This window comes from Acomys russatus, chromosome 19 (assembly GCF_903995435.1).
Source record: "Acomys russatus chromosome 19, mAcoRus1.1, whole genome shotgun sequence".
Taxonomy (NCBI): Eukaryota; Metazoa; Chordata; class Mammalia; order Rodentia; family Muridae; genus Acomys; species Acomys russatus.
The window spans coordinates 18,786,090-18,810,039 of NC_067155.1; the positions used below are offsets into that span (position 1 = coordinate 18,786,090).

A 23,950-nucleotide genomic window follows, 5' to 3' on the forward strand; every position below is an offset into this window, starting at 1 on the left:
TGTGGAGGAAGCACTACTGTCTTCTGTGCTGGGGAAACTGAGGCATGCCAGCATGCAGGCCGGGGCTGTGGCTGAGAGCTGTGTGTGCATTCCTCAGGCAGTCATGAGGAGTGGGTTCGGGACCATTTTCACTCCCCTGGCAAGGGCACTGATAGTTTAGGAGGTGAAAACAAATTTGGTGTGGAGCTTGGACGCAAACTTAAGTCGTCCGGCCCATGGGCTTCCATTCGTACCCGCAGCTGCAGGTGGTGGTTGTGGGAGACCTGGCACCTCCTGAGTACTGCTCTCTCTCCCAGGTCCCCTGCGTGGTTCTGTGTGGGTTAGGGTCATTCATCTCCCCGGATGTGGATGCTTGTGCCTGCATCCTCAGATAAGATCCATGGCCAGTACACTTACTAACCAAGCTACCCCAGTGTGCGCCAGCCAGGTCACAAACGTCCCATGCCCAAGGCAGTGGCGCCTGTCTGACGGTGGGAGAAATGCTAAGTACAACAGAGTTGAAGAGACACCCTGACAGTGGGGAAGGCCTGCCTGAGGGGGTGGCCTTAGCCAGAGACTCTCTGGAAGGGGACTGTCCCAGGCCTTGGGAAGGGGCTGTGCAAAGGTCCTGCGGTGGGGCTGGCACGCTCGGGTCAGTGTAGGGGGAGCAGAGCAAAGCGTGGAGGGATGACGCAGATCAGACAGCAGTTTGTGTGAGGAATGCGGCACACAGCGCTCGGAATGGAACATCCCACGTTAACCCTGGGGTGTGGGGGGCCGGGTGGCAGAGAGCAAACGACCAGATTCTAGTTTTCAGAGTCCCCTCTGGCTGTCAGCGAGCCATGTGAACTGGATTCTCAGAGCCTGCTGACACCTTCAGGGACCCTGCTCTGTCTCCTGGGCCTCTCCCCCCGCCCCCCCGCCATCAAGCTCTGTGTCACCCACAGATTTAAACAGCCCCACCTAGGTCAGGAAGGAGGTGTTGATGGGGGGACACAGAAACTCCTCACCAACAGAGCAGAAGACTTGGCTGCACGGGTCAAGGCCACCTCCTTCCGCATGCAACCCTGAGCTCAGTGACCTTGTCTGGTGGATGGGGAGGACATCGCATCCTCCCTGCGTTTGAGCCTTCAGTGATGACTGCACTTAGGAAAGGCCGGAGAGACGGGAAAGGTGCTTGCGGCCAAACCGGAGGACCTAAGTTTGGCACGTGGGAGCCACACAGAGGGAGGAGAGCACTGCCCTCTGGAAGGTGACTGCTGACTTGCACATGTGCACCTCTCCTCAGTTAACGATGAAACAAGCCCATCAGTAATCTTTACCTGTGAAAAAGAACTCAGAACTGAGCCTAGCATCTGGAAAGTACACAATGAGTGTACTTACTGTACACTGGCTGTCATATTCTCCAGTGAAAACCTAGAAGCTCTTTACCACTGAGCCGTGCCCCAGCCCCTCACTGGGGGATTCTAGGCAGGGGCTCTACCACTGAGCCACACCCCAGCCCCTCACTGGGGGATTCTAGGCAGGGGCTCTGCTGAGCTCTGCCCTGGTATCAAAGCCCTTTCTTAACTGCAGAACCTACTTCCTCCACTTTTCACTCTATATGGAGATAGAGAGATGGCTCAGCAGTTAAAAGTGCTCGCTATAGAATTGTGAGAACCAGAGTTCAGATCCTGGCCCCTATGTAACAAGGCAGGCATTCTGCCCATCCCTGCTACACCCGCTCTGAGGAGGATTCCATTGTCCAGGAAGATACCCTGCCTCAAGGCAGTAGGCAGAGAGCGACAGAGAAGGATGCCTGACGCATTTTTTTGGCTTTCACACACACGTTACATAAACTCACATACTAATAAACGGACAAGTTAAAAAGTGAGTGAGCAAGCGAGCAAGCAAACAGCCAAGGAGCGCTAGCCGTGGAACCACATGACCCCGGAACCCATGTAGAAAGTTGGGATGTTGGGGCGCCCACCTACACTCCCAGCGTGCCCCCCCGGCGATGGGAAGCAGATACAGGACTGCTGAGGTCACACCTGCATGCTGCCACACTCTATCCCAGTGTCGTATTTGCCACATCTACAGTCTGTCATCCCAGCTGAGCGTCAGCTCCCTAAGAACAAGGCTCTCTGTGGCCCGTCTTGCTCACAGTTGTAAACCCAGGGTGTGGGGCAGCTCGGCAGCGAGGCACTTACTTCTTAGTGTCCGTAAAGGGGAGTGGCCGTGGTGGGGGCTCGTCCGTCCTCTTCCACCCGGCTGGGTGCTTGCTGTGCCCAGCAGATTGCTTGGAGAAGAAGGACTTGGGGACCGACGTGGAGAGCTGGAAGGGGCTGCACTGGGAGAGCTGGGACGGCCGGGCAGTCTCTGCACTGGCTGTTTTGTAAACCTGAGTGGGGTAGCCAGCCCTGGAGCCCATGTCGCTGCAAAAGCAAGATGGAGAAGTAAGTCACTTACTCAAGAGACACACAGACGCATGGCAGCCGCAGCGGCAGCCGCAGCCGCAGCAGCAAATTTCAGCGACGGTCAGCGAGGTGGTGCAGGCTTGGAATCCCAGCACTCGGGAGTTAAGGGCGGTTTTGGCTTACGAAGTTCCCGAGGCCAGCCTGGTCTACCCGAGAGGCTGGTGTGCAAGGGAGAAGGGGCTGGGGCGTGGCTCTGTGGGCCAGGCACTTGCACCAGACAGAGGAGCAGGTATGGAAATGCTGGCGGGTGTGGAGGCCTGCCTGTAACAGTAGCAGGACGGGGTACCCCAGCGGGCGGGCGGGCTGGCTTAGCTGAAGCAGCCAGCTCTGGGTTTGAGGCCTCTGTCCATACACTGCAGAGTGACCAACAGATACCTGGCGTCAAGTCAGCCTTTGGCCTCTGCACGCACACGTGCTTGCATGCACACCGCATGAACACGCATGCGCAGGAGGAGGGAAGAAGAGGATCCCAGCGGTACAGAAGAGTGGAAAGTGTCCGCACGGCCCCAATGCCACCCTGACATCTCTGTGGCACACTTAATGGTCACCTTTGCTTATATTCTGAACATGAACTGCTCCCCCACAGGCTTGTGTGCTGGACGCTTGTGTGCAGGAGGTAAGGAGGACCTAACAGAAGAAAGGGTTGTTGGGGTTGCCTCTGACAGCTTTAGTGAGCCCCAATTTCATCTTTCTTTCTATCTTTTTTAGGTTTTTTGAGACAGGGTTGGTTTCTTTTTTTCTTTCTTTCTTTGGAGACAGGGTCTCTGTGTATCCTTGGCTGTCCTGGGCTCACTTTGTAGACCAGGCTAGCCTTGAACTCACAGCGATCCTCCTGCCTCTGCCTCCCGAGTGCTGGGATTAAAGGCGTGCGCCACCACCGCCCCAGCTTTTTGAGGAATATGTTTTATGCTCTGGGACTATGTGAGTTTTTCTGCAATTTGCAATTTTTGTTTCCTTTTTTCGTTTGTTTCTTGATATCTCTCTCTCTCTCTCTCTCTCTCTCTCTCTCTCTCTCTCTCTGCTGGGTGGTGGTGGCAGTTCACACCTTTAATCCCAGCACTCAGGAGGCAGAGGCAGGTGTATCTCTGAGTTCGAGGCCAGCCTGGACTACAAAGCGAGGTCCAGGACAGCTAGGGCTACACAGAAACCTTGTCTCAAAGGAAAAAATATGTATGTGCCCTCGAGTTCTGGTGCCTGAGGAGGCCGCAAGAGGGGCTGGATTGGATTTACTAGAGCTGGAATTACAGGCAGCCGTGAGCCAAGCGACCTGGGTGCTGGGAACTGAACTCGAGGCCTTTATGAGAGCAGTGTGTGCTTCTCCAGCCCCATTCAAGCATTCAAAAACACACCAACGTCAAAATACCATCCTATCTAGCTGACTTATAACAACTCTGTATTATAAAGAACAAGAAAAATTTCTTTTGAGACAAGGTCTGACTATGTAGATCAGGTTGCTGTGGACTTTATGGATCAGCCTCCCAACTGCTAGGATTAACGTGTGCGCCACCAGGAGTTTTACTTTTTGTTTTTATTTTTTGAGACAGGGTTTCTCTATATAGCCATGGCTGTCTTGGAACTTACACTGTAGACCAGGCTGTCCTAGAACTCACAGAGATCTGCCAGCCTCTGCCACCACTGTCTAGCCTGGCTACGATTGTTTTCTTTCTTTCTTTCTTTCTTTCTTTCTTTCTTTCTTTCTTTCTTTCTTTCTTTCTTTCTTTCTTTCTGTCTGACTTTCTTTTTTTTTTCTTCTCAGAGCTGAGGACTAAACCCAGGGCCTAGCAAGCGCTCTACCACCAAGCTAAATCCCCAACCCTAGAAAGATTTATTTATTTATTAAGTATACAGTGTTGCCGGGTATGGTGGTGCACGCCTTTAATCCCAGCACTTGGAAGGCAGAGGCAGGATTGCTGTGAGTTCGAGGCCAGCCTGGTCTACAAAGTGAGTCCAGGACAGCCAAGGCTACACAGAGAAACCCTGTCTTGAAAAACAAACAAACAAAAAAAAGGGGGGGGGGGGTACAGTGCTCTGCCTGCATGTACACCAGAAGAGGGCGCCAGATCTCATTATAAATGGTTATGAGCCACCATGTAGTTGCTTGGAATTGAACTCAGGACCTTCGTAAGAATAGGCAGTGTTCTTAACCTCTAAGCCCTCAGCTATGATTTTTAATTAAACTTAAGTTATCAGGTTTTCATAGCTGGTGCGCCTTTTTCCGGTGAGCTGTCTTGCCTCCCGCATCTCCTTATAACTGGTTCTTGTTAAACCGCGACCAGGAACCTTCCGCTATCAGCCGCAGCCAAACTTTGGGAAGGCAGCTGCGCCAGAAAAGCAAGCCTTTCTTTGTGATTTGCTTTTTGAGACAAAGTCTCACACTAGCTCCTAGGTTGGCAACCTGAAACTTACAGCCATCTTCTTGCCTCAACTTTCCAAGGGATTATAGGTATGTGCCACCATGCCTAACTGCAAACTAACTTAAACGTTTCTTTTAAAGACAGGAGCCGAGAGAAGCTAGGGGTGCTCCCTGCTCCTCCAGTGGCCCTGCGTTTGATTCCCCACAGTCGCCTGTCACTCCAGCTCCAAAGAGATTCCGTGGCTCTGGCTTCCACGTGAATCGATAGTCACACGCAATACTGACGTGCAGCCATACGTACTTAAAAACAAATCCTTAACATTTTTTCTTAAAGTTTAGGATTCTAAAGGTTAACGCTCGTTAGGTATAGCATCTCATGCTTATAGTCCCGGCACTGGAGAGGTGGAGCTGAAAGGGCGGGAGCTCCAGATCACCTCAGCCTATACAGCTGCATCAAAACCAAACCAATCAAGCAAACCCAAAGCAAAATAAAACCCAGTGTAGAACCCCACGAGGGGTGACTGTCTCCTCAAACGCCATTCCAGATGCCCACGACATGACAGGTGACGCACTTTCAAAACAACTCAGTTAACCGGACTGGATGTGTTAGAAGAAAAAAATGCCCCCGAGCAGTGTACGGGAGCTGCTAGTTCCATGGGCGCTAAGGATGGGAACGTGTGGAGGTGGAAGTGAGATTAAACCCATGCCGAGGGCTCCAGGTAAAAAGGAAGTGGCTGTCTGATACCTTGGTTGCAGGCGCATCGTGGACCTTTTCTCTTCAACGCGGTATTTGCTCCATGTGCATGCTGGCTTTGTCCCTCCCCAGGACCCGCAGATGCATGGGGGTGGCCTGCCCAGGGGCTGAGACAGGACAGGAGTGTGGGGAGGTGCATCCTGCACCACTGCTCCCCCTGTCCCCCCTCCCACGTTAGCCACACGCTGGCTTTGTGAGCCTGCGCAATGCTACTGCTCCCTGCAGGCTCTGGAGGTGCTGGTAGGCGGTTCTGGGTGGGTGATGGTACAGAGGAGAAAGTTCCGGGCCCGCCCTCGGGGTGTGTGTGTGTGTGTGGAAGAGCATCACTGGCCTGGGTGACAGTGACCTGGCGGACTGCAAGGATCCTGGACAGAGTCAGGCCTGGCTTTGACCATTTCTCACACATCACCTCACGTGGGGTTTGCCACCACGGCAGGAGCTGCTGCTATCATGTTTCAGGTAGGGGAACTGAGGCGGGGAGAACCTAAGTGACTTGCGGGTGTGACATACGGCCACGAGGCAGGATAGCAGCATCCTGCTTTCTTCTGTGCTCTCCGTGATCACCGTCGGGATGATAATGAATATTAACGTGGCGGTGGCTAGTGTTTCTGAGCTCAGCTGGGTATGGGGCCCTGAGCTACGAGCTTTGGATTCATGGCCTCGCTCTGCTCGCATGGCCTCTGAACCCAGGTCCGCTGTTCGGAACTATCAAATTTTTTTTGAGGCAGGGTCTCTCACATCGCAGGCTGGCCTCGAACTTGCGGCCTAGCTGAGGATGACCCATGACCTCCTGATCCTCTTGCTTCTACTCCCTGAGTGCTAGGGTTACAAGTGTGCACCTCCACTGCGCGGAACCTGGGCACCCATTACTATCCCATTGCACGGAGGGGAGGCTGGGCCTCGGAGACCAATGGCCTGAAAGAGCTCATGTGGTAAAAAGTGGCGGGGCTGTCACGTGGGCACACACGGCGGGGCGGTTAGGGGGGCTGCTCTCTGGTCAGCTTACCTTTGAGCCCATCTTGCTCCCCTCCCCCAGCCCCGCCCCATGTTCACCATGACCTGAGGGTCTGAAACCGTTATATTCTGTGACTCTGTAGCCATGCCCACCCTGCGGCCTCTTCTGGGGCGACTGGAAAGGCTCTGGGGTGGGGACTTCATCTGGATCTTACGCCCACCTCAGCCAAGTGCCACCGGCCAGGACCGCCACTCTTGATCTCTACGACCGCCTGCCTGCCGTGGCCTCCTCGCAGCCACAGGGACTCCGTGGGAGTGTGTGATAACCCCACAACTCTTTGTGGTGTCAGCTCATGCAGACAGGCAAAGCCCCCTGGCCCCATCTGCCTTCTACTGTTGCCTCAGTTTCTCCACTTGCCTGTTTCTTGTGAGACTACCCCTCACTTACCCAGGAGTGTTTCCACCCCGGGACCTTTGAGCTGCCCTTCTGCTCACAGACCTCTGTCGGGTATTTCTTCAACCCCTTGAGTTCTGAGAAAACAGCCTGGTTTTTTTTTTTCCCCCTCTCTCTCTCTCCTTTTCCTTGCTGACAGTGACTCCCTAAGCAGATCACCTTGTGTGGCCCCAGTCTCCTGACACAGGCAGCGCGGGGGCCCCAGCAGACCCCCAGATTACCTTTTAGGGCTGTGCCCGAGAGATGGAGACAGATCCGGAGACTGCTAGCATAGCCCGCCTGCCCTGGGAAGCAAAGCCACGTGCTTCCTGCCTGCTGGGAACGCCCAGCTGCGTCAGCTCCACGTGGAGCGGAGTCTCGGGTCCCCCAGCTCTGACTGACAACTTGCTCTGGAAGCCTACAGACGTTGGCATGTGCACTGCTCAGGGGCCGGGCAGTCATGAGTCTGGGCTTGCTGGGCCACTCGGTGGGTGCTCACGACAGGCGCCAGCACGTGGCGGGGGATGGGGTGGGTGGGGTGGGGGAGTTGGGGGGGAGACTTGGCAGTTGGGCTCCCATGACGAATGTCTGGGGTGGGGTGGGGTACTGTTTGTGAGGTGGCTGAAGTCATGGACCTGCACAAGCAGCGACAGGCCATGTGGGCTTCGATGGAAGAGCTGGGGGCCAGGGAAGGGGGCGGGACCTTTCCGGGTGTGGCCAGGCCCATCTCTTGCTGGCAGCTCTCAAATTCTATTCCCTATCCTCCCCTCTCTTACCCAGCCAGCCTGCTTCTCCCAGGAGCCTGGAGTACATCCCCTGCCCCACCCTGCTTTAAAATGAAAGATGGGTCTCACTGCCTAGCCCAGGCCACCCTCCAGGGCGCGCACTTCTCTGAGTCCTGGGATCGCAGGCCGGCGCCCACAGTGACATCAAACTATACATGTGTGATTACGAGCCTAGCCACCTTCTATGGCTCCCGTGCCCCGCAGGATCAAGTCCTAGCGTTAATCACGGCAAGGAACCTGCTGGAGCAGGGCTCCTGCCACAACCCCCTGGTCACCTGACATTCCTGGCCTCCTGCAAAACAGGCCACTTAGGCCCTGGCGTTGGCTGCCTGGCTGCCAGGACCCTTGTTTTGAATGACAAATCAAGACACTGCCCGCCTCTCTGTTCCTCTCCTGAGCTGGGATGGCCATCTGGAAATCACTTGGTTGTTGTCTGTCTGTCCATCTGTTTCCTCTCTGCAGCAGAATGCCAGCTCCTCAAGGCAGGGCCGGACTATGTTCCCTGGAGGGACGCTGAGGAGAGCTGGGCCAGGTGGGGAGAACCTCCGCTCCAGCCAGAGCGGCCGGTGCTCCTGGTTTACAGCAGCCAGCAAGAGCTTGCCCCCTGCACCAGGCCTGCACCCTCACCCTCCTGTCTTACCCACAAACACCCCCCTTTCAAAGCCCAGATCTGGGACCAGTGAGCTGGTTCAGCAGGTAAAGGCGCTTGCCCTGCAGGCCTAGTACCCTGAGTGACTCCATCAGGCCACTCTGATGTCCGTGCGAGCACGCAGTGCACACAAACACAAAAAAACAGATCTGCTGCCTCCTGCTGAAACCTTTCCTGGCCGTCCTCTGCCCTCAGGGTCTCCTTGGCTGGCCAGGCCTGCGCTGAGGGACACGCAAGCTCCACTCTCTTCCCCAGCCCCAGCCCTTCGTACCTACTGCTCCTCCTGGGAAACCTCCCTATAATGCCACCTTCCCTTTCTGCTTTTTAAATTTGAGGCAAAGTGTCACTATGTAGCCTAGGCCAGCCTGGAAGTGACAATCCTTTGGCATCAGCCTCCAGAGTGCTGCCATTAGCAGCACCTGTGCCAACGGGGCCTGGCTGATTGGCTTCTTTTCTTTCTTTCTTTTTTTTTTTTTCTTTTTTTTTTTTGTCAACATCCACAGCCAGAGCTGTGGGGCTTAGCCTGTGCAAGGCCCTGGGTTTTTGATTCCCAGCAATGACCCCTTGCACCCACTCTCACTCCCCCACCCACCAAAAAAATTATGACACAGGCACCCACGTAACTACACCCCAGGCTGAAAACATCTAGCCAGCTTCCGAGGCTGCGTACTAGTGCAGTTCATCATGTCTTTGTCACCATTTGTCTGTCTGGGGCTGGCCGACAGCGGACCTGGCACACACACACACTGGCTCATGAACAAATGGCAAGTTCTGGGCTAGAGAGTGCTGTGGGGGTGGAGCCAGGGCATGGAAGTCTCGTGACAGGCCTGTTCAGACAGGAGCGCCACCCGTCCCCTGGGTGCTGGGTTCAAGCACTGTGCTGTCTGCTATCCCTAAGACCCACAGGAAAGCTGAGCGTGGTGGTGTACACCTGTAATCCCAGCACTCGAAAGGCAGAGGCAGGTGGATCGCTGTGAGTTCGAGGCCAGCCTGGTCTACAAGCGAGTCCAGGACAGCCAAGGCTACATAGAGAAACCCTGTTTCGAAAAAACAACACAAACCAAAACAAACAAATCACCTCATTTCTAACGTGGTGTGGTGGCGACCAGGGGTACTTTCCAGCTCCTCAGAGGCAGAGGCAGGAGGAGTACCACAAGTCTGAGTCCAGCCTGGTCTACATAGTTGAGTTCCAGGCTAGCCAGGGCTAACGAGGAAGGTCCGGTCTCAGAGACAGATACCCCACCACCCCGCACCCCACAAAGAGAAGAAAGCAAACAAGCTGTCCTATCCCACTGTCTGTAACTGGTCCAGCGCAGTGTCTGTGATGTCAGGAGATGGGCGGGGAGCACTGCTGCAGTCTCAGAAAGAAACGCACAGCCATTTAAGAGACAACGCCTCCCTCCTCTTACCGCCCAGATCACCTCAGGCACCCCATTTTGGGAAATGCTGTTCCCCACTAAAGCCCGTTGCCTAGGAGAAAACTTCAGGAAGCAGCTTTAGCGAGTAGATAAGAATGAATTGCAATTAGCGTCAATTGTCTATATGCAAATTAAACCTCCCAATCACCAAGGCCACGTGTATAGTGGGGCTCCCCTCCCGCCCAGCCCTCCCCTCCTGGGTTCGGCAAGTTCGTCTCCACTCCTCTGCCTCAGCCACCATCCACGCCTGGCATCACTACTGCCTTTGTATCGTGGATTTCAAAACCCTAAAAGAAAAAAAAAAAATGTTTTCCCCAGTGCTAGGGGTTGAACCCAGGACAGAGGTCAGTTCTGCCTCCGGCCCACGTTTAACTGTTTAACTGTTGCTGCTGTGTTTGTTCTGAAATAGGGTCTCACTGAGTTGCCCGGGATGGCTTTGAACTTGTGATCATCCTGCTCTCACGGAGCTGAGATCACAGACCTGTGCTGTCTGTCCGGCCCCACCAGCGTGCCAACAGGGACCACAGCTGGCTTGGAATGGCCTGCTGTGTCCTCTGGCCTCCGTGTGCCTGCACCTCTGCAGTCCTGCACTGTCCGTTCCCCGTGGGGAGGGGCAGGCCGGCATCACCTGGGCCAGCAGAGCTCTCCAAGAAATACGTATTGAATGACTGAATGACTGAGGCCAGAAGTTGAGAACTACTTGTCTAGGAAGGTGGCCTAAGATAGCACCCTCACTCTGTCTTTTTCTTTGTCTCCATGGCAACCCTCCTGGGCTCAGGGAAGCTGAGGACTCAGGAGCTCCCAACCGACCTGCTGGTTTTCTTTTCTGTCTTTCCTGGCTCTCCTACTTCGTCTTGCTGTTCTGGGATTTGAACTCACGACCTCACAAATACTAGGCAGACATTGCACTACTGTGCTACATGCCCAGTCCAGCCATGACGGCTTTTAAATCTGCTAGAGACGCTTGGGGGAGCCGTGAAATCCTTCTGGCAAGGACAAAGCTATGTTCCACAGCTTATGACTAGACCAGGCCAAGGTGTGCTGCTAGTGAGTGCTGAGACTGCAGCCACCCACGGCTCAGGGCTGGGGACATGGCTGCAGCCATCCACACATGGCTCAGGGCTGGGGACATGGCTACAGCCATCCACATATGGCTCAGGGCTGGGGACATGGCTGCAGCCATCCACACATGGCTCAGGGCTGGGGACATGGCTGCAGCCATCCACACATGGCTCAGGGCTGGGTTCATGGCTGCAGCCACCCATGGCTCAGGGCTGGGGACATGGCTACATCTACATATGGCTCAGGGCTGGGGACATGGCTGCAGCCTTTCACGCATGGCTCAGGGCTAGGGACATGGCTGCTGCCATCCACACATGGCTCAGGGCTGGGGACATGGCTGCTGCCATCCACACATGGCTCAGGGCTGGGGACATGGCTGCTGCCATCCACCCACGGCTCAGGGCTGGGGACATGGCTGCTGCCATCCACCCACGGCTCAGGGCTGGGCAGAGGCAGGTGGATCACTGTGAGTTCCAAGTCCACATGGGGAGTTTCAGGCCAGCAGCCACATGGTGGCTCACGACCATCTGTAATGAGATCTGGTGCCTTCTTGTGGCGTGTAGGCGCACATGCGGGCAGAATACTGTATAAATAATAAATACAACTTTTTAAAAAATGGATAAATTTTAAAAAGGGGGGTGGCTGGAGAGATGGCTCAGATTTCTCTTCCAGAGGACCTGGGTTCAATTCCAGCACAGATGTGGCAGCTCACAGCTCTCTGTAACTCCAAGATCTAACACTGATAGACATACATGCAGGCAAAACACCAATGCACATAAAAATAATGAAAAAGAAAAAAGAAAAAAAAGAAAAGAGACAAAGGCATGGGATTATACAGGGAATTTTGGAGTCCACAGGCGCATGTGCCAAGAAGCATTTTATCCCAGGAAGGCCCTGAGTTCTGCAGAACATTCTGGGTTCAGTCTTCAGGGAAGGGGGCCTGTGGCCTCTAGCAAGCATGTCAGGGGGCCACCTGGTGGGACCAAACTCAGCCTCTACCGAACACCCCACCTCTCTTTCTCTGCAGACTGTGCACTGCTTTCCCAGGAGTGCTAAGTGTGTGGGTTCAGATCCCGGGCTGAGGTGCAGTGCACTCTCCCGCTTGGCTCCCCACGGGTGCTTCTCAGAGCGTGGTCCAGAGACCGCCGCACCCACAGCGTCCACAGCTGAGAGCGTTAAAAGAAAAAAAAAAAAAAAGCATATTCTTGAGGCCCAGCCAACCCACTGAGAAAGCATGCACAGTTTGGGGTCTGCTGCTCAAAGCTAGAGGCTGGAAGGGCCAAACCCTGCCTCTGTAGACCTCAGCTGCAGCTGGGATGGTCACATGACACCGCCAGCTGTGGGTGGGAGGGGAGGGCAGGGATGCCACGACTCCCCTTTGTCCTCTGGCCCCACCTTGAGACCAGAGAGCTGGCCAGCTGCCAGAGAAGGCAGAGACCGCTCCTCAGGGCCTAGCAAGCCTAGTCCACCCTTTCTGGCCTTTGTGTCAGGAGACTGCTTTTTTTTTTTTTTTTTTTTGTTTTTCGAGACAGGGTTTCTCTGTGTAGCCTTGGCCATCCTGGGCTCACTTTGTAGACCAGGCTGGCCTCGAACTCACAGCGATCCATCTGCCTCTGCCTCCCGAGTGCTGGGATTAAAGGCGTGCGCCACCACGCCCGGCTCTGTGTCAGGAGACTGCTAAGGAGCTACATGCTTGCCCCACAAACACACTTGTCATAGATAAACGCTGAAGCTCCCACATTGGTCAGAGAGAGCAGAGAGAGAAGACAGAGGGCTGCAAAGAACCAGAGACAGATGACAACGACGCGGCCAGGCCTTTCTCTCCCTCTATCTGGATGCCCGCCAAGCCAGCTCTGCAAGCAAGCGCAGTTACCAACAAACATGTCTTGGAGGAAGGGTCTCACATGAGACCTGCCGCTGGTGTGGCCCTCACCTGGGTTGCCTCGGTGGGTCTCGGCTGCCCCCCACCAGGCCTGGGGGGGTGCTGGACGCTGAGGAGTACAACTTCGGCCGGTAGCCCTTGTTCTGGCCAGCCACCATGGGCGCGGGGGAGACTTCCCGCCGCCGGTCTGTGGGGTGGGGCCTCCCGGCGGCCTCCCGGCCCCCGCCGCAGAGGCCTATGCTTCCCGGGGGCTTGTGTGGCTTCGTGGGCCTAGGTGCTTTGGCCAGGGACATACAGCTGGGGCTGGAGGTGTAGAGTGTGGTGTCGATGCCGCTGTCACTCGAGCCACCCTTGGAGAAGGGGTCCGGCTCAGGCTCCATGGGGTCCAGGGCGTCGAACCATCGGTCCTCGCTATGGCTGCTGGAGGCATTGCTGGAGAGGGTATTGCTGCTGGAATGGCTTGAGTATTGAGGTTCACCCTGGAAGGCAAGGCGGCCGTGTCACCCTGACCCCTCCCTTACTGGCACAGCTACCATACACAAGGGATTTACACTGCCCCTGCTCCACTCCCCGCCAGCCTCAGTTTATACATTTGTAAGTAAGATGTGTGACTAACAGTTCTGACTCATCTGGTGTTTGGGTCGACATAGCTGAATGTCCCTCAAGCTGAGGCCTGGGGCCCCTCCTAACTCCAGTACCCTCCTCCCTTCTTGACAATGGTACCTCCATCTTTTTAGCACCTGCTCTGCAAACCTGCTTGCTGCCTGTGCCTACCAGACACCTAACCCTGGCGCCCTCTTCTTTGTCTCCGAATCCAACATGCTGCCAACGCATGGCCAGAGGAAAGCCGTGAGCGTCTGTAGGGGACGCTCTGGTGTCACCACCCCATCTCTCCTCTACATCACGGCTCCAGCCTCAGGGCCTTTGCACTTGCTGCTCCCTCTGTCACATGTTTCTCTCAGCTCGTTTTATGGCTCAGTCCTAGCTTCCTTCAGAGTCGCCTCCTGAGCTGGCTGGCTTTATGTCGGCTTGACAGAAGCTAGGGGTATTAGTTAGACAGGACGGAGCCTTGACTAAGAAAAGGCCTTCAGAAGATCAGGCGGTGGGCAGGCCTGTAGGGCATTTTCTTTATTCTTCCTTTTTTTTTTTTTTAAAGATCTATTTATTTATTATGCATATAGTGCTCTGCCTGCATGTACACCTGCAGGCCAGAAGAGGGCGCCAGATCTCACTGTAGATGGTCGTGAGCCACCATGTGGTTGCTGGGAACTGAACTCAGAACCTCTGGAAGGGCAGGCAGTGCCCTTAACCGCTGAGCCATCTCTCCAGCTCTGTTTAAGTCTGCCCTGGCTTCCTATCCTGATGAACAGTGCTGCGGAAGTGTACGCTGAATGAACCCTCCCCTCCCCAAGCTGCTTTGCTCGTGGTGTTTCAGCACAGCAGTAGTGACCCTGGCCGAGATGCCTCCTCCAGGGGCTCTGATGACTGTGTTACCCACGGCAGCACTGTCTGTCATGTGGTCCTTACCTGGGCTCTCTCAGCAGGCTGTTACGCTTCTGTCCACTTTTGGCTTGCTGCCCTCTTCCCCACACCTCCCCCCGCCCCCCCCCCCCGCCGCCATGCCAGCTTCCTGAGGACAGTGGCCTCTCTCACCTCTTCACCATTATGATCCCAATGTGGAACCAGGTTGCCAAAAGACCACACTAGATACACAGGACTCCATTTCCCAGCCTTCCTTGCAGGGATGGAGTCCCGGCCACTGCCCTGTAGGTAGAAGTGACTTGCGCCATCTCTGGCCTGGGCAGAAAAATCTCCCCCTGGAACCCTGTCTCTCCACTACCCTACCACGGCAATTACGTGGGTCCCAATGAGGGAGCCAGGAGAGGGCTCGGGGCCCCTAAGGGACAGTGAATGATAGAATGGAGCCGGAGCCTCGGATTCACTCTGTGGCACACTGCATGCCTGCACTGCACCCTTCGGGGTGCCCACGGTCTCTGAAATGCAAGGGCCGTAGGCACAGGACTTGCCCACCAGCACTGACGTAGTGCAGAGAGGAGGGAAAGGATTTGTCAAAGGCTGAGGGTTGGAGCCAGGGTGTTATTTAGCCCCCAGTAGAGGGGGCCGCAGCTATGGCTGAGGATGAGCCCCCAGGGGCCCCACTCAGCTCTCAGCAGCGGTGTGTCCAGGAAAGGCAGCAGCCAGCAGCCAGCCACTGCAGGCCTCACTCCCTGGGTGAGGCAGGGCTGGGCCGGGCACATACTCACTTTGGAATGTCTGTTGGGAGAATCTTTGCCAGCTGCGTCCTGCCTGGAGGGATGCTTGCTTCCAGCCATGGCTGAGAGCCGGGCCTGGGCCGGCACGTGCCACAGAGGCTCTGCAGGAAAAGAGAAGACACAGGCATGGGTGGTTAGGGCCAGGGCCTGATAACCTACTCTGAATGATGGTTGCACGGGCCCACTCTTTGGCCAGCCTGGCTGCTCCTCAGGCTGTACCAAAGCACCCCTTGGCTTCACCAGCAGCACTCAGCAGCAGGGGATATTTACTGAGCGCGTACTATGTGCTGGACGCACTCTTCGAGCTTTATGTAGTTAACTCAGGGAAGCACATGGCTTCCGTCACTGCCCCCTGGGGAGGCTGAGCACAACTGTCATGTCATGGCCAGCTGCAGCGTCTCTGTACAGGCATGCACATCTCCTTCCTGATATTCTTGGGGAGGTCAATCTTACGGATGGACTGGGCAGTCTTGCATTTTGTTTAACTTATTTCATCTCTGAGTGAGTGGGGGCGTGGCATATGTGTGCGGGTCAAGGACAGTTGTTGGGAGTTTTTTGACGTGGGTGTTTCTTTTTCTCCCCTCCTCTCCCCAACCCCCTCCAGACAGGGTTTTTCTGTGTAGCCCTGGCTGCCTGGAACTCGCTTTGTAGACCAGGCTGGCCTCGAACTCACAGATCTGACTGCTGACTGCTTCTGCCTCCCCAGTACTGGGATTAAAGGCGCGTGCCATTACTGCGCCACCACTGCCCAGCATGGCCCAGCAGACGTGGGCATCTCTTGTTCTTTCTGCTGCTTAACTCCAAGCTGGCTGGCCGGAGATTACAGGCGATTCTCCTGTCGCTGTTTTCCACCTTGCTGTGGGAATGCTGGGATTACAAGTGCACACCACCACACCTGGACTACAGATGTGCACCACATGTGGATTACAGATGCTCATCACCACACCTGGATTATAGATGCACATCACCACACCTGGATTACAGATGTGCACATGTGGATTACAGATGATCATCACCACACCTGGATTACAGATGTGCACCACATGTGGATTACAGATGCTCACCACCACACCTGGATTACAGATGCCTATTATCACACCTGGATTACAGATGCACACCACCACACCTGGATTACAGATGCACACCACCACACCTGGATTACAGATGCCTATTACCACATCTGGATTGCAGATGCACACGACCACATCTGGCCTTTCGTGTGGGTTCTGGGGATCTAATGCAAGTCACCAGACTTGTGTCGTGGCAGCTGTTTCATCCACTGAGTCAACTCCCTAGCCCTGTATTTATTTACTAACATTTGTATTACATTATTTTTTTGTGTGTATGCACATGTCCCTGGGGACTGAATTCAGGTCTTCAGGCTTGGTGCCAAGTGCCATCTTGGCAGCTCCTTATTGTTGTTTTTGAGGCAGTGTCCCACGGTGCAGCCCAGGCTGGCCTGGGACTAATTTTGACCGTCCCATCGCAGTCTTCCCAGTGTGGGCACTGAAGGCGTGCATCACCACGCCTGGCTGCATTTACCAGGTTGCTGAACAGGCCCAGCACTACTGAAGTGGGTGCCGGGACCACCCTGAGTCGAAGAGAACCATCGAAGCCCAGAGAGGTTAAGTAACTGGCTCGAGGTCACACAGGCAGAAATGGTCAGGCAGTCAGAGTCTCTGCTGCCCGGTCCCCCACCTTCCCGGGGTTCTCGGACTGCTGGAAACACCCAGCAGCGCCTGCAAGGGCTTGGAAAGTGTCCTAAGGATGAGCGGTCCTGGGGCCTGGTGGGGACTTGTTTGACCTTCGACCTTCCTTGAGGCAGAGATGTCTAGGATTCGGCCAAGGGTTGGGGTCACTGTGGCGGTGCCTGTGCAGGAACTTGCTGCCCGGCCCATGGGAGCATACGCTTACAACCCGAAGCTGCAGAGGGCAGACAGGGTACTGCAGGACCCGTGTTCCTGGGGAGGAAGATGGGCCTGGGTCTGGTAGACACTTTCCTAGCCTGGGTGCTCTGCATGGCAGGAGACAAGTGGCTGTGGATGGTGTGGATGGTGGGTTGACCCAACCGGTCTCAGTTCAAATCCCAATTATGCCACTTGCCAGCAGCAACCTCAGGCAAGGGACAAATCTTCCATGGTTCACCTGCCTCATTTCTGTCCTAGGGCTGTCACAGCGCTGCTGCTGTGAGTCAGCGGGAGGGAGGTGGGGCACCCAGCACAATGCCGGGCATGTGGCCGCTGACACCATGACTGCTCACTGCATGGTGGCCGGCTGGGCATGTGGCCGCTGACATCGGAGGCCAGCAGAGCCCCGTGTGCCACTGCTCCAGGTCCTTGTCATCCATGCCACCCTTCCTGAATTATCCTTCCGCTGTGTCTTCCATGTGCTCTGAACTTAATGAAGTCCCGGTGTCCATGTATGTGCACGCGGGCGCGCATGAGGGAAGGCGTTAGTCGCCTTATATTGAGGTCCCAGGGATGGAGGAGAGGGCTGGCACTGCAGGACAGCAAGGAGACCCTTGGGGTCTTACGTGCCCCCCATCTGGGGGCCTCTGCTGAATGCTGAGTCCCCCGTTTTGCACTTTGTTCTGATGAAAGAGCCACACCCCTCTCCTCTTCTGACTGGAGAATTAAAAAAGGACACAAATCTGTCTTGGAAACAGACGACAGAGCCAGGCGCAGCACCCGCCCACCGAGGAGGGACAAATGGCGTCATGAGCCCTCAGGCAGCAGAGAGATCATCCCCACCGTCCCTGGTTCAGTCCTCCCTGCTGCTAATCCTGGGTGTGTGGCTGAGGTCACCCTTCCCAGCTGCCTGCGAACCCTTAACACCTTCCAGGAGGACTTCGTTGGCCTCCCTGCCTCTCCTTTCTAACACTTCATCAGCCATCTTCCCTGTGAACCCCCTGGGCTGTTCCTCCAAGGTCCTTAGGCTTCAAAGGGGTTTCAACGTTGTTACAAGAGACTGCGTTTAAACTATTCATCCAAGTGGTGCAGATACACAATTCATAACACCCCCACCCCCGTGTGTGTGTGTGTGTGTGTGTGTGTGTGTGTGTGTGTGTGTGCATGCGGTCACACACGCCTGTAATCCTGGCACTTATGAGGACAAGGAGGATTAAGAATGCTAGGCTATCCTCAGCTACACAGTGAGCATGAGGCTAGCCTGGACTACATAGCAAGACTCCCCTTTCTAAATGAACGAATATGTAAATTCAATAGCACCGAATTAAAAGAAAGATACAAAACAAACCACACCATGATAGCACAGTACATCTACTGCACTGGCCTAACCAAATAGGTTGTTAAGGACACACAACCATAGAGGGCTTCTACGACAGCTGGGAGTCAGAGGCAGGAGGATTGCTGTGAGTTCGAGGCCAGCCTGGTCTACAAAGGGAGTCCAGGACAGCCAAGGCTACACAGAGAGACCCTGTCTCGAAAAAAACCAAACCTCCCCCACTCCCCGACCCCAAAACAAGAATGCGTCTGTGTCACTGGTGCAGTGGCAGTGGCTCAGCACCCCGGGGCGTGGTTTGGCGGTCTCTTGTAAACTCAAATGCACAATCCACCTGTTCTATACGTAGGAACACACGCTCGGGGAGCGGACAGATGACGATGGTTCTAAGCAGCCTTAAACGGGTCCCCTCGGTCTCCTTCAGGCGCTGGAGTGGGGTGTGCTCAGACAATGGAATACTAAATACAGAAATCCCACACCGCATTCGGTCGCGTGAGGCTGCCTGGCACAGGCACGACACTGAGCCAAGCAATCCAGACGCACGAGAGCACAGCAGATGTGGTGTGCTTTTACAGTCTGTGTAGTCTCAAGCCAGGTAAGAAGAATGGAGGGGCCCACCTGTGACATCATGAGGGAGAGGTCGCACGGGGGAGGGGCGGGTGGTGTTGGCGGCCCCTCGTCGTGACATCTTACCTGGTTTTGGGCGCTCCATGGTGCTCTCCTGGCTGGTCAGGCCACCTGAAGAGGAGTCACCGCTAGAAGTCCCATCGTGGATAAAGTGAGGGTCAAATGACAGTAGTGGGTGGGGGGCAGCTGTGTACCTGCAAGGTAGAGAGGGACCCCAGGTTAAGTCCCCGCAGTGACAGCACCAGAGGAGTCTGTGACCTGCTTGCCAGGAGGCTGTGCTGTGTGGCCTGGGGCAGTGAGCTGCCGGCAAGGCTGGCGGCGCAGCCTGGTTATCTGCTATTAACTGAAGTTCAGCGAAGAGGCTCTCCTGGGATGCCTGCCAGGGAGGTGGTGGCGGCAGGGAGCGCAGGGCACAGCAGACTTCTCGAGGAGGGAGGGCACACGGCCACTTGGGTGACTGCCCCGCTTATTCAGGGTTTTGAGACTCTTGGTTGTAGAAGTGGGGGGTACTTAGCCTTCCTGAGAGCTTTGGCCCCAGCTTTACTGCAAGCGCCCTTTTCTCTGAGGGAGCTAGGCCAAAATCTGGCCGCTTTTGGTGGGTCCAGGAGACGCAGTAGACCCGGGCTGGACAGTACGGTGTTTCCTACCTCAATGCTGCCTTCTGCCTAGCCAGTTATAATCAATGCCCAGGCCAGAGCCTGTTTCCCTAGACGTTAAGGGGTGATCATGCCTGGTGGTGGTGGCGCACGCCTTTAATCCCAGCACTCGGGAGGCAGTGGCAGGTGGATTGCTGTGAGTTCGAGGCCAGCCTGGTCTACAAAGCGAGTCCAGGACGGCCAAGGCTACACAGAGAAACCCTGTCTCAGAAAAAAAAAAAAAAAAAAAAAAAAAAAAGTGATCACAATAGGCCCTTCCTCACAGCACTTAGCTTGTGTCCAACATTGGAAACACGGGGAGTTGAGACATTTGGCCCAGAGCCGTGTTCCTTTATTGGAGGGAGATACCACAGCAGGCGAGGGCCATGGGCCTGTGACTTGAAAACAAGGCAGAGTTGGGCTGAAACCCCAGCCCTCAGTTGGGCAAGAGCATTGACTGAAATTATAGTTGTCTCCTGTTTTGCTCTGAGGTTAATGATTCATTCTTTTAAAAATACTTCTTTTTATCACGTCTATTTACGTGCGTGCACACGTGCCTGTGCCTCGTGTGCGGAGGTCAGAGGACACCACGCATGACTCTGCCGTCTCTTCTTCCATGGGTTCTTGGGACTGAACTCAGGGTGTTAGGGCCGGCAGCAGGTCCCACGACCACTCACAGATCTCGCTGGCTCTGCCCTTCTGTTTTCGTCTTGTCTTGGGACGGCATGTTACGTAGCCCACATTGGCCTGCAGCCAGCTATGTAGCAAAAGATTGCTTTGAGCACTCGGGCCTCCTGCCTCCCACCTCCCCTAGGGCTAGGATTATCAGCTTTACTGGGCAGAGCGTGGTCTTTGTGCTTGAAAATCACGGCCAAGGCGGGAGAGTGGAGAAATCTCAAAGATGCCCTCAGGCACATCACACAACACAGGGAGGGGACAGAGTTCCAGGGCGGCAGCAGCTCACTGGCTCACTGTCGGGGCTCCAACAGACAACTCTTGTTTTGGCTTGAACCTTGAATGCCCCGCCCTCTCATGTTTCAGAAGTTTGGTCCCCAGTTGGTGGCGTTACTTTTGGAAGGTGAGGTCTATCCTGAAGAGACTGGTCACTTGCTCGTGGGCTCACGCTGTCTGAGGACACTGCTGTTTCCTGGCCGCCTGTGACAGTAAGGTACATTTCTCCACACACTCCCACAAGCACGCGGGGCCAAGCAGCTATGGCCCACCTCTCCCAAAACCAGTTCTCTTGAGTTGTTTTGGCCAAACACTTGCATCACAGTGACTGAAGAACAAGTTAACTGTCTCCCCTCCCCTATACCCACCCCCCCCCATTGCAACTTGGTTAAAAAAATGGAGTTGTGCGAGGGGCAATTCTGAGTGCTCGAGAGAAACCTCCAAACACAAGAGCCTGGTGTCCTCGGTTTCTTCAAAAAAATGGGGTTGTTCTTGAATTCTGCTTTCATGTTCCTGCCGGGTGCAGCAGACGGGGTTATCCATTAGGGCAGGGCGCTGCTTTCTGCTTATGTGCCTCTCTGGAACAGGGAACTTTTGCCCTGTGCAGCGCCTGTCCTTGTGATAGGGTAGAAACTGTCTGACGCTCTGACTGAAGTTGGCTGTCGGATGAGACTTTAGTCAGCCGCGGCTCCATTCTCCCGGGTCTCAAAGCCTCTAGAGCGGTGAACACCCCTCACCTTGCCATGTCCACCTACCTCAGGTTAAGCCACTCATGGTGTGGCCTTTTCTGTCTCTCTGGGGCAGGGGCAGCGACATGACACAATTTTGGCTAAATGGGGGTTTATAGGGTTATTAAGACTTCTATAAAATATTTGTGGCTTTCCACTTCTACCATGTACTGGGCCAGATTTCCTGGCCCGTGTGATTGGCTTTGATGGTGATGACCAGTCACTAAGGAGCTGGAAGGGAAATAGTGGGGGGTGGGGGTGTGTGGGGGTGGGGTAGGGAGTGTGGGTAGGGAGTGGGGGTGTGTGGGTGTGTGGGTGTGGGGGTAGGGGGTGGGTGTGGGGGAAGGAGTGTGGGGGTGGGGGGCTGGGGGTAGGGAGTGGGGGTATGGGGGATGGGGGTAAGGAGTGGGATTGTGGGGGATGGGGGTAGGGAGTGGGGGTGTGGGTAGGGAGTGTGGGTGTGTAGGGGGTGGGGTAGGGAGTGGGGGTGTGTGGGGGTGGGGGTAGGGAATGGGGGGGATGAGACTGCTGTCAGAACAGGGTGGGTCCTCCGTGCCCTGTTAACCTGCTAACCAACAGTGTAACTGCGGAGTAGGTAAGGAACTTCGTTATTTCAGTTTCATGTAGCCCAGGTTAGCCTGGAAACCGCTACATGGCTGGGTATTAACTTGAACCCCAGATCCCCCCGTCACTACCCAAGTGCTGGAATTACAGGTGAGTGCCCATTTTAGGGATCTGGGCGCTATGCACCCTAGGCAAGTATCTATCAACTAGCTCTATCTCCGAACCCTTTTTAACCTTTTAGGTTTCAGAGCTGCAACTATGGATTACATAGTTTACCAATGCCCTGCGCACCTAAGACCCCAAGTCCAATGCCCTCCGCACCTCAGACCCCAAGTCCAATGCCCTCCGCACCTCAGACCCCAAGTCCAATGCCCTGCGCACCTCAGACCCCAAGTCCAATGCCCTCCACACCTCAGACCCCAAGTCCAATGCCCTCCGCACCTCAGACCCCAAGTCCAATGCCCTGCGCACCTCAGACCCCAAGTCCAATGCCCTGCGCACCTCAGACCCCAAGTCCAATGCCCTGCGCACTTCAGACCCCAAGTCCAATGCCCTGCGCACCTCAGACCCCAAGTCCAATGCCCTCCGCACCTCAGATCCCAAGTCCAATGCACTCCGCACCTCAGACCCCAAGTCCAATGCACTGCGCACCTCAGACCCCAAGTCCAATGCCCTCCGCACCTCAGACCCCAAGTCCAATGCCCTCCGCACCTCAGACCCCAAGTCCAGTGCCCTGCGCACCTCAGACCCCAAGTCCAGTGCCCTGCGCACCTCAGACCCCAAGTCCAGTGCCCTGCGCACCTCAGACCCCAAGTCCAATGCCCTCCGCACCTCAGACCCCAAGTCCAATGCCCTCCGCATCAGACCCCAAGTCCAATGCCCTCCGCACCTCAGACCCCAAGTCCAATGCCCTCCGCACCTCAGACCCCAAGTCCAGTGCCCTCCGCACCTCAGACCCCAAGTCCAATGCCCTGCGCACCTCAGACCCCAAGTCCAATGCCCTCCGCACCTCAGACCCCAAGTCCAATGCCCTCCGCACCTCAGACCCCAAGTCCAATGCCCTCCGCACCTCAGACCCCAAGTCCAATGCACTGCACACCTCAGACCCCAAGTCCAATGCCCTCCAGACCTCAGACCTCAAGTCCAATGCACTCTGCACCTCAGACCCCAAGTCCAATGCACTGCACACCTCAGACCCCAAGTCCAATGCACTGCACACCTCAGACCCCAAGTCCAATGCCCTCCGCACCTCAGACCCCAAGTCCAATGCACTGCACACCTCAGACCCCAAGTCCAATGCCCTCCGCACCTCAGACCCCAAGTCCAACGCCCTCCGCACCTCAGACCCCAAGTCCAATGCCCTGCGCACCTCAGACCCCAAGTCCAATGCCCTGCGCACTTCAGACCCCAAGTCCAATGCACTGCACACCTCAGACCCCAAGTCCAATGCCCTCCAGACCTCAGACCTCAAGTCCAATGCACTCTGCACCTCAGACCCCAAGTCCAATGCCCTGCGCACCTCAGACCCCAAGTCCAATGCCCTGCGCACCTCAGACCCCAAGTCCAATGCCCTCCGCACCTCAGACCCCAAGTCCAATGCACTGCGCACCTCAGACCCCAAGTCCAATGCCCTCCGCACCTCAGACCCCAAGTCCAATGCCCTCCGCACCTCAGACCCCAAGTCCAGTGCCCTGCGCACCTCAGACCCCAAGTCCAATGCCCTGCGCACCTCAGACCCCAAGTCCAATGCCCTGCGCACCTCAGACCCCAAGTCCAATGCCCTCCGCACCTCAGACCCCAAGTCCAATGCCCTCCGCATCAGACCCCAAGTCCAATGCCCTCCGCACCTCAGACCCCAAGTCCAATGCCCTCCGCACCTCAGACCCCAAGTCCAGTGCCCTCCGCACCTCAGACCCCAAGTCCAATGCCCTGCGCACCTCAGACCCCAAGTCCAATGCCCTCCGCACCTCAGACCCCAAGTCCAATGCACTGCACACCTCAGACCCCAAGTCCAATGCCCTCCAGACCTCAGACCTCAAGTCCAATGCACTCTGCACCTCAGACCCCAAGTCCAATGCACTGCACACCTCAGACCCCAAGTCCAATGCACTGCACACCTCAGACCCCAAGTCCAATGCCCTCCGCACCTCAGACCCCAAGTCCAATGCACTGCACACCTCAGACCCCAAGTCCAATGCCCTCCGCAC

At 55.7% G+C, this 23,950-nt stretch overlaps 1 protein-coding gene across 1 annotated transcript in view; it reads right to left on the minus strand.

Moving 5' to 3' along the window:
* Sipa1l3 (signal induced proliferation associated 1 like 3) overlaps positions 1 to 23,950 on the minus strand; it is an 86,852-nt gene that overhangs the window by 16,630 nt on the left and 46,272 nt on the right. The window contains exons 11-14 of the mRNA XM_051162778.1: positions 18,932 to 19,059; positions 14,990 to 15,099; positions 12,777 to 13,204; positions 2,169 to 2,393 (exon numbers count right to left, since the gene is read on the minus strand). Coding sequence (XP_051018735.1) covers positions 2,169 to 2,393; positions 12,777 to 13,204; positions 14,990 to 15,099; positions 18,932 to 19,059 — 891 coding nt within the window. The remainder of the gene's footprint in view (positions 1 to 2,168; positions 2,394 to 12,776; positions 13,205 to 14,989; positions 15,100 to 18,931; positions 19,060 to 23,950) is intronic.